Source organism: Toxorhynchites rutilus, chromosome 1, assembly GCF_029784135.1.
Source record: "Toxorhynchites rutilus septentrionalis strain SRP chromosome 1, ASM2978413v1, whole genome shotgun sequence".
Taxonomy (NCBI): domain Eukaryota; kingdom Metazoa; phylum Arthropoda; class Insecta; order Diptera; family Culicidae; genus Toxorhynchites; species Toxorhynchites rutilus.
In genome coordinates, this window is record NC_073744.1 from 164,206,750 (window position 1) to 164,222,071 (window position 15,322).

General features: G+C 43.3%; 2 protein-coding genes across 7 annotated transcripts in view; one reads left to right on the forward strand and one right to left on the reverse strand.

Annotated features, from left to right (window-relative positions):
* LOC129762892 (cytosolic carboxypeptidase Nna1) overlaps positions 1 to 14,519 on the forward strand; it is a 114,298-nt gene extending 99,779 nt beyond the window's left edge. For 5 of the 6 annotated variants that reach the window (XM_055761483.1, XM_055761480.1, XM_055761486.1 and 2 more), the window contains exons 12-17: positions 1,103 to 1,235; positions 1,292 to 1,395; positions 1,455 to 1,879; positions 13,242 to 13,433; positions 13,498 to 13,758; positions 13,813 to 14,519. In XM_055761483.1, coding sequence (XP_055617458.1) covers positions 1,103 to 1,235; positions 1,292 to 1,395; positions 1,455 to 1,879; positions 13,242 to 13,433; positions 13,498 to 13,758; positions 13,813 to 14,353 — 1,656 coding nt within the window. In that variant the 3' untranslated portion in view covers positions 14,354 to 14,519. The remainder of the gene's footprint in view (positions 1 to 1,102; positions 1,236 to 1,291; positions 1,396 to 1,454; positions 1,880 to 13,241; positions 13,434 to 13,497; positions 13,759 to 13,812) is intronic. The other variant, XM_055761481.1, reaches the window with a different exon arrangement.
* LOC129762894 (glutamine-dependent NAD(+) synthetase) overlaps positions 1 to 14,849 on the reverse strand; it is a 163,189-nt gene extending 148,340 nt beyond the window's left edge. The window contains exons 1-2 of the mRNA XM_055761490.1: positions 14,577 to 14,849; positions 13,859 to 14,261 (exon numbers count right to left, since the gene is read on the reverse strand). The gene's annotated coding sequence lies outside the window, so the exon portion shown is untranslated. The remainder of the gene's footprint in view (positions 1 to 13,858; positions 14,262 to 14,576) is intronic.
* Between the last annotated feature and the right edge of the window lie 473 nt (positions 14,850 to 15,322).

Consider the following 15,322-nt stretch of genomic DNA (forward strand, 5'->3'; position numbering starts at 1 on the left):
CGTGACCAATCACACCTTCAAACAAACAAATACACAGCAAACCCCCCAATTCTGTATACTCCAAACAAACACACACAAAACTCTAGCGCACATACCGCCAAATCGTACGCAAGTATCTGTGGTTCATGCTGAACCTTCACAACCCGTACGGGGAGCCACCCTGTCTGGAGGCTATCCGCTGGCGTCTGGCGGAGTTCTCGCGAATCCCGGTGCCCAGATCCGAGGAAGAGCTGCAGGCGAAGCAGGAGGAACGTGCGGCGGCACGGAGAGCCCGTCTTGCTGAGGAAGACCGTAAACGGGCGACGAAAACAACGCTGCGTCCACCCCCATCCCCGGTACCATTTCTATTCAACTGGCGGAAGTATTTCTGGGCTTCCAACAAGGCGTTCAAGCTGTAACGCGAGTTCAGGGAGAGACTCGGCCAGCAGTGTATAAGTGTTTCTTGTTTTTGTCCGTCCAATGTCCAAAGATCACTCCAGATCATTCTAATCCAGATTAGTTCAGTTTGTGCCTGTCTCGGTCACCGTCAAAACAATATGTTAGAAAGGAAGTTTACCATAGTTTACCATGATAGGGCAGGTAGGAAGCAACCGATCGCCAGCACAATAATTGTTTGTACTTTGTTCTGTATTACCTTTCGCGCCCTCCGAAGCGAGTCTATCGGCACAAGGTGCGCCAATGCTTGCGCTTTATCCTAAATCTAGCCAACCCGGACTCGTCGCCACCGTCGGAGGAGGCCATCCAGCGCCGTATGGAGCATTTCCGCTCGATCCCGGTACCTCGCAGCAAGGAAGAACGGGAGGCGCTACGGCGCGAGCAGGGACCTCGGAAGCGTATAATTCGTCGGGTGGTCAAAGTAGTGCGCCGGGTAGTTCGAAGACGGGCGACGTCCCCTTCCTCCGAAAATGAGCGACAGATTTGAGATTGTTTTTTTTGTTGATTTATTTGTGTAGAAAGAAATAAAGCATTGATTGTAGAACGAAGCACTTGCTAGCTTGTTGTTGATTTGTTTTGATTTCCACGCACCGAATGCACCTTAGAATTTGGAACACAACCCTTCGTACATTCATACCATGGTTGTTTGACTCAATGACTCTTGAAGGAAAAACTCCGGATGAAGATCTTGACCAGACTCTCGAAGGAGGGCTCCAGCGCGGAGGAACCGCTGAACATTCCACTGTCGGACTATTCAAGCGATGAGGGTGACACCAGCACCAGCAGTTCCGAGGATGAAGGTTGGTCAAAAACGCTTCCGAATGATTCCCAGCGCTAACGGTCCAATTTCTTACAGCCGGCAAAGACAGTATAGCCGAACTGGAGGGACCCTGTTGCTCAACGTTAAGGGTACCTCCCTCATCTCCGGTGCTTCCGCAAAAGTTCAAAGGGAATAAGAAGGTACGGTGGTTCGCATTGCCTAAAAGTACTAATCTTGCGAAACACACAATCTATTCCAGGGTAAAAAACAAGCTCACACTCCAACGCGACCCTATCGGCGGAAGAACCGCAACTCGCACCGAATAGTGTTGGATATTCCCACGGCGGAGCCGATCAGTGACTTCTTCGAGTACACCTCAGACGAGGAGTCCCCACTGGGACATCACGCGGTTGCCGTTTCGGATACGGAAAATACCGTCAAGCGCAGCTACCGGCGCCGTCACAAGCCCCGCCAGTCCGATCGGATCCGCAAGCTAACCCAGCTGGGCTGCGAGACGCAGTATCTGATGCCACCGGAGCTGATCATACGGTCGGCCGCCAGCCGCTACCTGTCCGAGGATGAGGACGACAAGACCAAGATGGTGATGAGCATCATCAAGGAGTTCCCGCCGGTGATCAACAAGGAGCGGTTCTGGCGGGGCTTCAATCGGGCCAGTGCGGAGAGGTACGTATTGATACTCGGCTGCGTTTTGTTGTCTATAAGGGCTACCCGCATTAGTTTGATTCGATTTGGGCCGCCTATAATGGGTTTTTTAGCTTTCGGCCAACCGTAATGAATCCATTTTCTGTCATCAGTCACAAATCAATATAAGAACGATATAAGCTCATCGCGTACACCCCGATTTCCTGGTAAGCAGTTTATTGTACAGTTCTCGAGTTAATAACGTTCGTTACTGAGAGAAACAACGATTTTACCCTTGATTCACAGTAGACAACGTTTCGCTGATGTCCCAACGTCATATCTTTTAAAATCAGACAAGAAAACATCGTCTTTTTTGGCCTTAGGATGTATCATTCTGAATTGGGAGAGGACATAAAACATAATCTTTTTGTTGCCAAATATAGAAATTTTTGAAAAACATCTAACTTTCGAACCGGTTGATTGCTTTTCGATCTCTTACTAGCAAATGCAAGGTACTCAGTAAACATTTTAAGAAAAATACTAAATAGTCTTTCCATAACGTGTGCATTGAAAAATGAATTTCGGATGGCGATGAAAAAAAAATTTAAAAAAAATATTCAACGGACAAAATTTTCCTCAAAGCCTACGTTAATTGAGCGTTCCACAAAAATACTTCGACATCCTTATCAGTGGTCTTGCAACCGCCACGGCGAAAACAGTCAAGCAAATACAAACGTTCATACTGCCAGCTGCCAGTCGTGAAGCACAACGTGTCCACCGGATATAGTCCATCCGGCGTTTACAACATCCTCATCCAGACCGAGAACAAGATGACCTCATCGTTCCGCACCTTGGGCCAGGAGCAGTCTTCAGAAAACAAAGTTTAATTTTCATCAGCTCGCGCTCAAAGAAAACTCGAATTCTATCTTGGTGCGAAGAGCACAACATTCATAAGCACGCAAAATGTACCCAGCGCAGAACTCAGATACTAAACATTTCTTCTCACTTGTGTGATACGCGTCTCATTCTATACACACACACACATAGACATCAAATTCTAGCGCCGCTTTGTCTTCGTTCGTTCTAAGCAAAGCATAAAAATAACAACGCGTCCCCATACGCACCGCCTCAACAGAGAAAGCAAAGCAGGCAAACAAGATTCGAGCGCGGTTTGAAATTGGGCATATACACCGGTGTAAGGATACGGTGCAGAAAGGATGTTCGAGCTTTAAAGCGAACGGTGTTGAAACAAAATATTTCAACTTTATTTCGGTGCGCGTTGATTCGTCCGGGCGCAGGTGTGCGCAAGGAGTTAGAGTTCAACTGGGTGCAAAACCAAAAAGTTGCACATCAGCACCGCGTGGCTCCTGAAGACTGGCCAGGAGGTGAAAACAACTGGCCAAAATGAATATTTGAACGCGGAAGCAACAGGATAGGCCGTGTCTGAGCAGTAGACAATCACCCAAAAAGAACGACTGAAGATAAAGCGTGATGCGCAGCTGACGAACAGTAAGAAGGGAATGCCCGAGGCGCTGTTCTTTTCTTCGGGGCTTGCGGTGAATGGAGAGATATACAGTACGGAGTGCCTGCTGAGAGTTGCCGTCTTCATTAAGAAGTATCACGCGTGGGAGGATCAGATCTTTTGACTGGACCTAGCTTCGGCTCGTTGTATTAAGAGATTATTGGAGATGTGTCGGACTCTAGATAAACGTTATACCGAAGACTACCAACCCTCCCAACGTCCGTGATTGAATCAACTTATGTAATGTTTCTTTCATCGCCACCCGAATAGTCCATTTTTAATGCTTACGTGACTAAAATTGTGTGTTGAGGTCTTTTTCGACGAACATGATGGTGTTTTCCCAAAACCATTGTATAATGGATTTGGTATAATGTGCCGATGCCAAATCCGGCCAGTAATCTCGTGCTTCCTATAAAGTGGAAGCAATCTCTTCTTCAAGCATTCTTCCACATAAATTCAAGCATTTGTGAAAAAAGCTGACGGTAAAATTGATGTCACCCGTGCAAATGGCTTTCCGAACGAGCACATTTTGGCCGAACACTCCCTCCAATCGATTTGGTATAAAATTGAGGTCCCGGCAGCGTTCTGGAATCTTCTTTCACGTATGTTTCGTCATCCATGAGAATGCACTGGTTGGGATTGCTCAAAATACGCTCATATAGCTTTCGAGCTCGTGTCCTAGCTCGATCTTGCTGCGCCGGTGTTTGTTTGGTCACTTTTCTCTTTTCATAGGTCTTTAGAGCATGTCTGTGTTTGATCCGCTGAATCATTCCAACACTGGTTTTAAACTTCTTGGCCAAATCACGAATAAATCCAAACCTATTCTAAAGTCTGCTTCATTTAATATTGGAACACAAACAATTGCGTGTAGTTCAGTCATTTATTAACGAATTCATAATTTGTTTTTCATACAAATGTAGCATTTTCTTTACTCTTTCATAAAAAAAAATTAAAAAAATTATTCATTGCTGTTTCGAAGAAATTCTCGTACTTTTCCCGTAATACGGCACATTAGGCGGCGCACACCCTTTTCGTCCACCGTTTTGGCGATTTGATTCCACCAGTTCTTCATTTGAGTCATGTTCCTAACAAGTTTTCCCTTTGCCTTAAGCCTCCGCTTCGTGATTGCCCAGTATTTCTCTATCGGCCGGAACTGGGGGCAGTTTGGGGGGTTGAGATCCTTCGGTATTACGCTGACCCCGTTCGTTGCGTACCATTCCATAACCGTTTTGCTGTAATGGCAGCTTGCGAGGTCCGGCCAAAACATTACTGGACGGTCGTGGGCACGAATAAACGGCAGAATCCGTTTCTGTAGGCACTCTTTTTTGTAGACTTCTGATGTCATTGTCTTGTCAGTGAGAAAGACTTTGGTTTTCTGTCCACAACTGCATATCCCCTGCCAAATCATGTACTTGCGGGCGAATTTATCCGCAAACACGAACTTAAATTTTGCAGGTACATCCCCCCGAGCCGTCGCCAAATAAAATTTTTGACCTGGGATTTGCCCAAAGTCCGCCTTCACGTAGGTCTCATCGTCCATCAGAATACATCCGTCGAACTTGGTCAGCACTTGGTCGTACAGCTTTCGAGCATGGATTCTGGCCACATTGTTCTGCTTCAGCGTCCGATTTGGCTGTTTGCTGGCTCGGAATGACCTTATTCCTTCCCGGAGACGAATTCGTCGCACCGTACTGTGAGCGGCCTGGAACTTATTGGCCAAATCGCGGTCTGAAAGATTGGGATTCCTCTTGACGGCCTTGATGACTTTCCCACGCAGTTTCCGGTCGAAAGTTCCACTCCGACGCTTCGAATGCGGCTTCCGAGCCGTCGTCAATGTTTCCTTGTACTGCTTGATAACACGCCATACGGTATTTCTGGGCATTTTAAGCTGTTTAGCTAGCTTAGATGCCGACAACAATGGATTTTCAAGAAAACTGTGCACAATTTTATCTCTCCGTTCGGCTTCCATGGCGGTTGTTTACAAAATGCTATCGTTTGGTGTTATGACATAAATACATGGTGAAAGGTAATGAATTTCCCGACACGTGGGTGAAAAAAGTTTCCAAATCCGTCCACTAGGAGCGCCACAATGAGCAAAAGAATTTGTTCCAATATTAAATGAAGCAGACTTTACTGAATATAATTTACAACTTTTCGATCCATTTCGGGATTACATGGTCCGGGTTTTCGTCTACTTCTATTGAGATCCTCGAAAGAACACTCATTACCGAACTTTGCGACGATGTGTTTAACATTTTCTGAACAAACTTTGATTTTTTTTTGCTATTTTGTAGTATGTTACACCCTTTTCGGTGCACAAATTGTGCTGAAATTTTTTTTTTAGTTTCCAAATCAATTCGCGACATTTCGAAAACAACTTTTTAACCGCGTATAAATGACTTATATTTCGATTTTTGACATGTAACAAAGCGTGCTCGATTACACGACAAAAAAAAAGTTCACCCGTTTGTGTGTAATAACGTGTTAAATGTTTAAGACTACTTTTCGATACACTCCTTACATGACGTTCGCTCGCCAGAAAACCTCCAAGTTTCATCAACGGAAGCTTTGTAAGCGTTTTAAAGCGACAGCCTTATCGCGTTTGCGTTTTGTGAGCGTTAGGTAGCGCGCGGTGTTTCGATGTGCGATTTTTTAAAAAGAACTTCTACTTTCCCTATCCCCTTTTTTTTACTTTCTTTTCTTTTAAATACTTGTTACAAAATACTTGTTAAATGTTTAACCCATAGTAAATTGGTGTATTTAGTCTAAAAACACAAAAGTGCGCAGAATTAGGTGAAGTTACGGTATTAGAACTGAGAAAAGAAACAATGTATATGATTATTTTTCATTAGAATTGCACGTTTACTGAACGCTTCAAGGGTTTATAAAATTTGTTTCTTATTAGTAATAAGTTATTACCATTGGAAGCTGTAAATTTTTTCCACCTTTCATGCAGCTTATGAATGTCACGCGGGAATTTTTCGTCAAAGAAGCTTCCTCCGTCTTGCACTGTGGTCACGCGTATTTCTAGAGCTTGCCACTCAGAATGCTTTCAAGACGTGTTATTTGGCATAGAAATCTCAATTAAGTTCTAATAAAATTACGCAAGTAATACTACATTGAGACGGCGAAGTTCCTCTAGGAGCGTTAGTGCCATTCAAGATGAATGTAACGCCAAAAACAAAAAGAAAACTTGCTGTTCAGCGAGTGCGTGTTTTATCGATGAAAACAAATGGTCGGTGTCAGTCAAACCGGGCTAAGCAACATAATTATAATTTCGAGTAAATCGATCTCAAAGTTTGAAGCTGTGTAGTTTTAGTAGTTTACACAGTTAGTGTGATCTGATAAAAGAAGAATGTAGGTTAAGGAATACTTGATTGTTCGCTACTATTAATTCATTTTTTCTTATATTTTTACTTGGTCCGATCTGACTGCACAGATCAAATGTTAATCGGACAGATCTGGTGAATAAATCGCATGCGCTAGTTGATTCCAATTGAGTAGCTCAACCATTTCCCTATCCGACATCGCTCAGTGTGACGTAACTTTGTCATCAACAAAAATTACTTTGTGTTGCTTATTCTAATATTTCAGTCGTTTTCCGAGCAGAGCATGATTCAACTCGGTTGTTTTCGATAATGTAGCAGACGGAAAATTTTGCTCGGGATATCACTACCACCCTATACTACTTATGCTGTCAGTTAAGTTCGTGTATCTTCGTCGTGTATCACGGTCATAGCATACAGAACAATAAACGTTTAACTGTAGTTTTTATTTCATTCGGTCTGTTTTATTCTGATTTCCGTGATCCGCCTAAAATAACATTTACTATTAACAGTTTCCCCGGTTTTAAAGTGGTCGTACAAGAGTACAGTTCGTTGATCCCAGAAAACACACAACATTCTTCTTTGTGAAGCGATCTGGCCATGCGGTCGATGTGGCCAACATATGATTATTTGCGCTCGGGATTCTTGAAATACAGGGTTTTCCAACTTTCAATTCCGAAAGTAAATTGAAATAAAACACACTTAGAATTCGAATTTCGATGAAACTTTTATTTCAAATTAAAGTTTGGTTTATGCCATTATGTGTGACATACAACATCATTCAAATGTCCACCTAGGGCTTCCTCGCACACCTTGATCCGGAACAGGTAATTTTCGATGACTTTTCGGCACATATGGGGCGGTATCTCGGTCATAACTTCACGAATGTTGTCTTTCAAATGTTCAAGACTTTGCGGAGAGTTGGCATAGACACGGTCTTCGCATAACCCCACAAAAAAAAGTCTAGCGGGTTCAAATCGCATGATCTGGACGGCCAATTGGCATCACCAAAACGCGAAATTATGCGTCCCTCAAATTTCGTTCGCAATATAGCCATGTTTGGTCGTGTTGTGTGGCACGTGGCGCCGTCCTGCTGAAACCACATGTCATCCGTATCCATATCTTCAATTTGTGGCAAAAAAAATCGGTTAACATGCGGCCATAGAGCTCACCATTCACAGTTACCGTCTCGCCGTCCTCATTTTCAAAGAAATACGGCCCGATGACTTCACCAGACCATAATGCGCACCAAACAGTGACTTTTGGCGGATGCAATGGCCTCTCAACAATCACGTGTGGATTTTCTGAGCCCCATATATGGAAATTTTGGGTGTTCAAATAGCCACCGAGCTCGAAATGTGCCTCATCGCTGAAGAAAATTTGATGCGAAAATTCAGCATTTTGCTGCTGTTGTTCGTTCACCCAACCGACGTATGCCCGACGCATTCCATGGTCACCACGCTCTAATTTTTGTACCAGTTTGAATGAATGAATGTAGGTGCAAGTCCAAATGCAAAATTCGCCACAATGATGTGTTTGACAGGCCCAATTGCTGAGCACGCCGTGGAATCGAAATATTCGGGTCATACTCCACACTGGCAGCAACAGCAGCAATATTTTCGGCCGAACGCACATTACGATGATGCACAGGTTTCACAATATCCGCAACGGATCCAGTTTGTTCGAATTTACGCACTACATTAGCGATTGTGTGCTCTGTAGGCCGTCCATGACGACCAAAATCCGTCTGTAATGCTCGAAAAACAATTGTCGGGTTTTCATCATTTTTATAGTATTAGGCTGTCAAAAAAGTCCTGCGGTATTTCCGCGAGGTGTCGTTGTAAGCGCGTAGTTCTAGTTGTATTCATTGTATCGAGTCATACTATAGCTTGTTGGAAAGGTATTTTTGCGCGCTATAATATAGTCCTTGGCAATGTTTTGTTTGGTTAAGTCGTTCGTGAGTTATAGTGTCGCAAATATGGAGCAAAATAAAGAGAAAATCCGACATATTTTACAGTACTACTATGACAAAGGCAAACATGCATCTCTAGCTGCCAATAAAATTTGTGCAGTTTATGGACCCGATACAGTTTCCATTTCCACCGCACAACGATGGTTTCAACGTTTTCGTTCTGGTGTAGAGGTCGTCGAAGATGCGCCACGCTCCGGAAGGCCTGTCGTCGAAAATTGCGACAAAATCGCTGAATTAGCCGAGAAAGACCGGCATAGTAGCAGCCGTAGCATCGGCCAAGAGCTGGGGATAAGTCATCAAACCGTTATTAACCATTTGAAGAAGCTTGGATTCACAAAGAAGCTCGATGTATGGGTGCCACACACGTTGACGCAAAAAAACATCTTTGACCGTATCGACGCATGTGAATCGCTGCTGAATCGCAACAAAATCGACCCGTTTCTGAAGCGGATGGTGACTGGCGATGAAAAGTGGGTCACTTACGACAACGTGAAGCGCAAACGGTCGTGGTCGAAGCCCGCTGAAGCGGCTCAGACGATGGTCAAGCCCTCATTAACGGCCAGGAAGGTTCTGCTGTGTGTTTGGTGGGATTGTCAAGGAATAATCTATTATGAGCTGCTTCCCTATGGCCAAACGCTCAATTCGGACCTGTACTGCCAACAACTGGACCGCTTGAAGGTAGCACTCATGAAGAAGAGGCCATCTTTGATAAACAGAGGCCGCATTGTCTTCCATCAGGACAACGCCAGGCCACACACTTCTTTGGTGACGCGCCAGAAGCTCCGGGAGCTCGGATGGGAGGTTCTTTTGCATCCGCTGTATAGTCCGGACCTTGCACCAAGTGACTACCACCTGTTTTTGTCCATGGCGAACGAGCTAGGTAGTCAGAAGTTAGCCACAAAAGAGGCCTGTGAAAATTGGCTATCCGAGTTTTTTGCCAATAAGGAAGCGAGCTTCTATAACAGGGGTATTATGAAGTTGGCATCTCGTTGGGACAAGTCATCGAACAAAACGGCGCATATTTGACTTAAAACAGATGATTGTAACTAATTTTATGAACAAATGAAAATTCAAAAAAAAAATACCGCAGGACTTTTTTGACAGCCTAATATAATTTAACAAAATTAACACGTTGTGTGATGCTAAAACGATCCATATTGTAAAATGGCAGACATTCAACTAACGATATGACGCTTTGGTTGACAGCTATGTCAAACGGTTGTCAGCACAGGGCTGTATACTTTCGGAAACCCGAAATGGAAAACCCTGTACAATATAGGTATATCCACTTTTCATACCCGGTCATGGTCCGTTGCAGATATGATTTGTTTTTGTATCTGACAATCAAAATTTCGCAGCAGCTTTTCCTGTTTTCTTATTGTCTGTCGATCAATTATGTGAAACACATCTTCCAACCTTCAGAATCATTTTCATGACTAGCAAAAGATTGATTATAATTCAATTGTATTGAATTATTCTGTTGTTGAATTTGGTCATTATCTTCGTCCAGTTGAATCTGAAATCCGACGTTCTCGCAGCGATCCGAATTTCGACATGCCCTCCGTCCATGTTGGCCTAGGCAGCAGTGGCATAGCTTCAGCTGTCAACACTGCTTCTCTTGAAGACCTCTTAAAGTTGCCTAGGTATTCTCTGTCTCGCCGCTAGTTGTTCTAGAGGATTTTTTTCCGGATTTTTTTTATCCAAAATAGGGTAAATGATCTTGGTTTGTCCAGTCGAAAATATGATCATGGTTTGCCCACTTTTTTGAATGCTCTAATTCAGCGCTCCTGTGTCAAATAAGGCCTTCGAATGTTTCGAAACATATAAATGAAATTGCCTTTTACATGATTTATAGTAGTTTGAAAGTATATTTTTACGAAATCACATGTTATAATCCTTTAATAAAATACACCTTCTATTTGTGTCAATGCGCCCCTCATTCGAGCTAACTTTTAATCGATCACCAGATGATTATTTGGCACGTATTCAGACCTTTTCTGGATTACAACACTTATAAATATTGTAAACATCATGCTTGCTCACCATTTGTATCGGATTTACATAGCTGAACCATTAAATTATCGCATTTTGATGAACTCAATTCTGATCATGAGTTGTCCAATTGTCCAATAATGTTGTTTTGTCCACATGATTTCTATGGCAACCGCTTGGCGCGCTGCAGTTTGTTTATGTTTGTTTATGGTGTGCTTCGCGCATAGCAGAAGTATGGTTTTTCTGTGTTGATTGTGTTGAGGTGCACACTTCTAAAATGCCCAAGAAACGGCAATATTCTGAAGAAAGCCTAAATTATGAATGAATCAATATGATGACAGTAAACTCAAGCAATGATAAATGCAACATCTAATTGTGAATTCGAATGTTTTCATTCAAAAATGGAGATTTCTAAAACCGGACAAACCATGATCATTTTTTTGGGCAAACCATGATCAGAGGTGGTCAAACCATGATCATAATTCTTCTTTAAGGAAAATCGTTAAAAAACATAAAAATACAAAAAACACATTATGGTAGTATTAGCAACTAGAGACTTGGGGCTTTTCAACAAACCCAAACTCGTATCGATTATGTGTGATTTTCATGAAGAAAAATCGATTTGCATTTACTAGTTGCATAAAAACACCCCAAATTGGACAAACCAAGATCATTTACCCTATATATTTTTATTAAGGCTCATATGGCGTCAACCTGACGGGGCCGGGAGTTCAATATTTCGACAATGTTTGCCTTATAACTATGTTAGTAATATGTAACCGATTACTCGCGGTTGGCTCGAGGTTAGTATTACAAGTGTTTCCGTAAATGTGATGTTGCTGTCTCCAATGCTCTGTACGTGCGTCCGACACGGGATACTTCATATTGGGATGCAGCTGACCATTAATCAGCAACGCCCCCCTAGTCTGTACCCCATATCTAGCGTGGTGCGTCTTCTCGACTCAAGGAATCCAGGATAGAATGGTCTCTAGCCGGCACAAACATCAGCTCGTGTAGAGTTGTCATGAGCGGTACAACCTTTGGCTCTTGTTGAATGATCAGTGGACTGCACAACCTTTGGCCCGTGTATCTGTAAAGAGTGTGTGTATGTATTGCCGCGACTAAGTAAAACTTTATAGATCGAATAGGAGGGATATGAAACACATCGAGGGAAACATCATTAAACGTTGACATCAGCGTTTCTGAGGAACATGTATAGATGAAGCAGAAGATCAGGATCACGGCTACCTAAGATATCCCGGACGGGGATATCCGATTGTCTGCATTTTGCTCTCAGTGTTCTAGAGAGCTGAGAGCGAGCAGCATGGAACCGGATACACGACCAGACAATACGCTCGATGTCGTGGTAGCCATCGCCACAATCACAAAGATTGTTTGCTGCGAGCCCAATGCGATAGAGATGCGCGTTTAGGTTGTAGTGATTGAACATAAGCCGAGATATCACGCGAATGAAATCACGACCTACATTCAATCCCTTGAATCAAGCTCTCGTCGAGACCTTAGGGATAATCGTGTGTAACCGAACTCATCTTCACTCCACAGGCGCTGCCAACTAACGAGTGTGTGCTGACGAGGAATGTGAAAAAATTCGTCTAAGCAATTTGCCTTTCAAAAAGTGTGACTTCTGAAGCGCCCACCTTAGCTAGCGAGTCCGCTTTCTCATTCCCCGGAATCGAGCAATGAGAGGGAACCCATGCTAAGGTAATCTTGAATAATTTTTCGACCAAAACACTCAATAGTTTTCTTATTCTTGTTAGGAAATAAGAGAAGCGTTTATCAACTTTCATTGAGCGAATTGCCTCTATTGAGCTGAGACTGTCTGAAAAAATAAAATAGTGGTCGATGGGCAATGTTTCAATGATCCCCAGTGCGTAGTATATCGCACCCAGTTCAGCGACATACACGGAACAAGGATCTTTGAGTTTGAAAGAGGCACTGGAATTTTCATTGAAGATGCCGAAGCCAGTGGACCCGTTTATGAATGAACCGTCAGTAAAGAACATTTTATCAGATCTAACTTTCCCATATTCTGCCGAAAATATCGGCGCAATAGAATCGCAGCGTAGATGATCTTTCCGGATGTTCTTAGCCAATATAAGACCAGTTCTCACTTTAAGGCTCGCCGCATTAAATTTGCCTATCCTGGAAAACATGTTGATAGATAAATACTTTTTGGACTCACAATTTGACTTGACAACTCAATCAAGGGCATGCTGAGAACAAAATTTCTAGTTTTGTAGAATGTCATTTCGAAGAGCTCAACTCACCTGTTGTGTTTGCGGTTAGAGATTCTATCGAATTACATTTTGTATCACACTCAGCTGCAAATTAGAGTAACTGTTCGAAGAGACTATGATTTACTGACTTTATTATGCAATTAGTTCCGTATATGTAACATAGCGAACCTTATGAAGCTACGGTTAACATTTGTTCACAGGTGTTCATCCTTTAACGAATACCTGCATCTCACTAAAAATACTGTTCTTCCCTAAAGGGAATTACAAGGAGCAGAGCTCTGAATTCCACGACATTATGTTTCCAAACTCGGTTTCTCATCAAAATTACTTCCAGAAGCCGCGATCTGATGAAACCGATGAGCCCCGACAACTTCCAGCTACATCTCGCTTTCAAGCGATCCATCTGGACCGGTACGCATTCGGATGGCTATGTGAACGAAGCATCGCTTAGCTCCCGACCCCTGTCGTGGGGCATTCCGCCTGCCCTAGTCAAGACTAGCCAGTTTGATAACGAAGCTTTACTAACGTAAGTGTGATCTTATCTACCAGAACTTTATTCGGACTAATGAATTGCCCGTTTCGGTGAACAGTGCCTGCTCGCAGAAGCTTGCCGCCTGGAAGAATGGCAAGCGGAGCCTCAAGGAAAAACACCACAAAAGTATGTCCCGACTCGCGTCCGCCGTGTCGAGCAGCTCTACCCACTTCCGTGGGGATAAAGAAAACCGCTCGGCCACAACGCGAGTCAAGCTTTCGCTCGGAGAGCAGTATGCCAAGCAGAAGTTGTCCTCCGACAAAAAGCTTAGCGACAGTTCCGAGTGTAGCGGGATCGCAAAAGTGCGAAGAAAAACCAGGTAAGAGATCTTGGTAACTTGAAAAAGCTGATTTCACATTTCCCTTCCTCTCAGATCAACCCTGAACAAAATAGTCGAGAAAGCGGAAATCATAACTCACCTCTCGCGCAGCGCTCGCTCCGGTCAATCACGTAGAATAGCTGCAGTGGCGGCTGTCGGCTTTCTCGCCAATGGGTCTCCCCGGAAGGCAACTAGCACGAGCAATCTACTCGGCGTGTCCAACACTGGTTCCCAGCAACAACAGCAGGGCGCCCTACTGGTGTCCTCCAGTCAGTCACTCAAAGCACCCTCCGGCCACGCTGGTTCGAAGTTTAAAACCGGCGGAATTGTCGTCACGGCCGCACAGCCACTACCGAGACAACGGAAGGCACACTTGCGCGCGGTTCGGATACCGAATGGGACCGGAAACGGAGGAAACGCGAACAGCGGCAGCTCGCCGACGAAACTGCCCACAACGACCACAATCGATATACAGCTGACCACACTCTGCTCCGAGACGGAGTCTGAAAAGAATTTGAAAATCGTTAGCTCCAAGAAGCACAAGAAGAAACGGATCGGCACCAATAAGGACAAGTCCCTGAAGATAGTGACTTGAGCAGAAATTGATTCCCAATTGAAAGCATCTTCATGGACAGAGAGAAATAAGGAAAAAAGAAAATAAAACAGCCAGAAGTGACCTTGTTGCTTATCTTATAATCAATTGATGAATTTGTCAAACAAAAGTAAACGATTTTATTAGAGATGATTGTGAATAAATGGAAATTGGGTTTTAAAACAAACAAATGTTTTTTTTATTATTTTCGTTTGTTTTCACTTACCAACAAAAACCAATTGATAATCAACAAGCTTAAAACACAATAGACACTGGACACAGAACACAGAAACCTATCTCAATAATAAATACGCATGCAAATAATTGATTTTTCTCCTGCTTTATTTGTGTACCGAAAGCACAACTGTTATCACCCGCAACAAAAATTATTGACACTCGAAGAATCGAACCCGCACTTGGGCACTTGTGGGTGGCAACGGTAGAAGAATACACAGAGAAATGAAAACGCGAATCAAAACAAACCCCGTCCCTCCCAGTTCACCCAGTCCACTGTTTCGCAAATGTTGTGTGCGGATGAACGCGTCAAGCTGACATCTTCATCATATGATGAACGCTTCACATCATACTTCACACCGGCGAACTGATTTTTGGCAATCCAAGGGAGGATTCATGAGTAAGGTATATATGGATTCAAAAAGGTGAGAATATTCGTATCACAAATCTGAAAAATTGTTTTATCATGGAGAGGGTTGCGACGCATCCTATTCTAAATCAATTTAAATTTAAATCTACTCAATTCTGTCTGAGTTTTCCTGGTTACTTTTTAGTTTATCAGAATTAAAATTATCCGTAATGAATATACTAGGGTCTCCGTTTTTCTTGATATCATAACTGAATTGTCATAATATAATTTCTGGCTCGCACTTGTATACTTGTATAACGCTCACTTTAAATTAAATTCTCCAGATACATAGTTGTTCCCTGCTATCATTCGTTCAATAACTCGCAAGT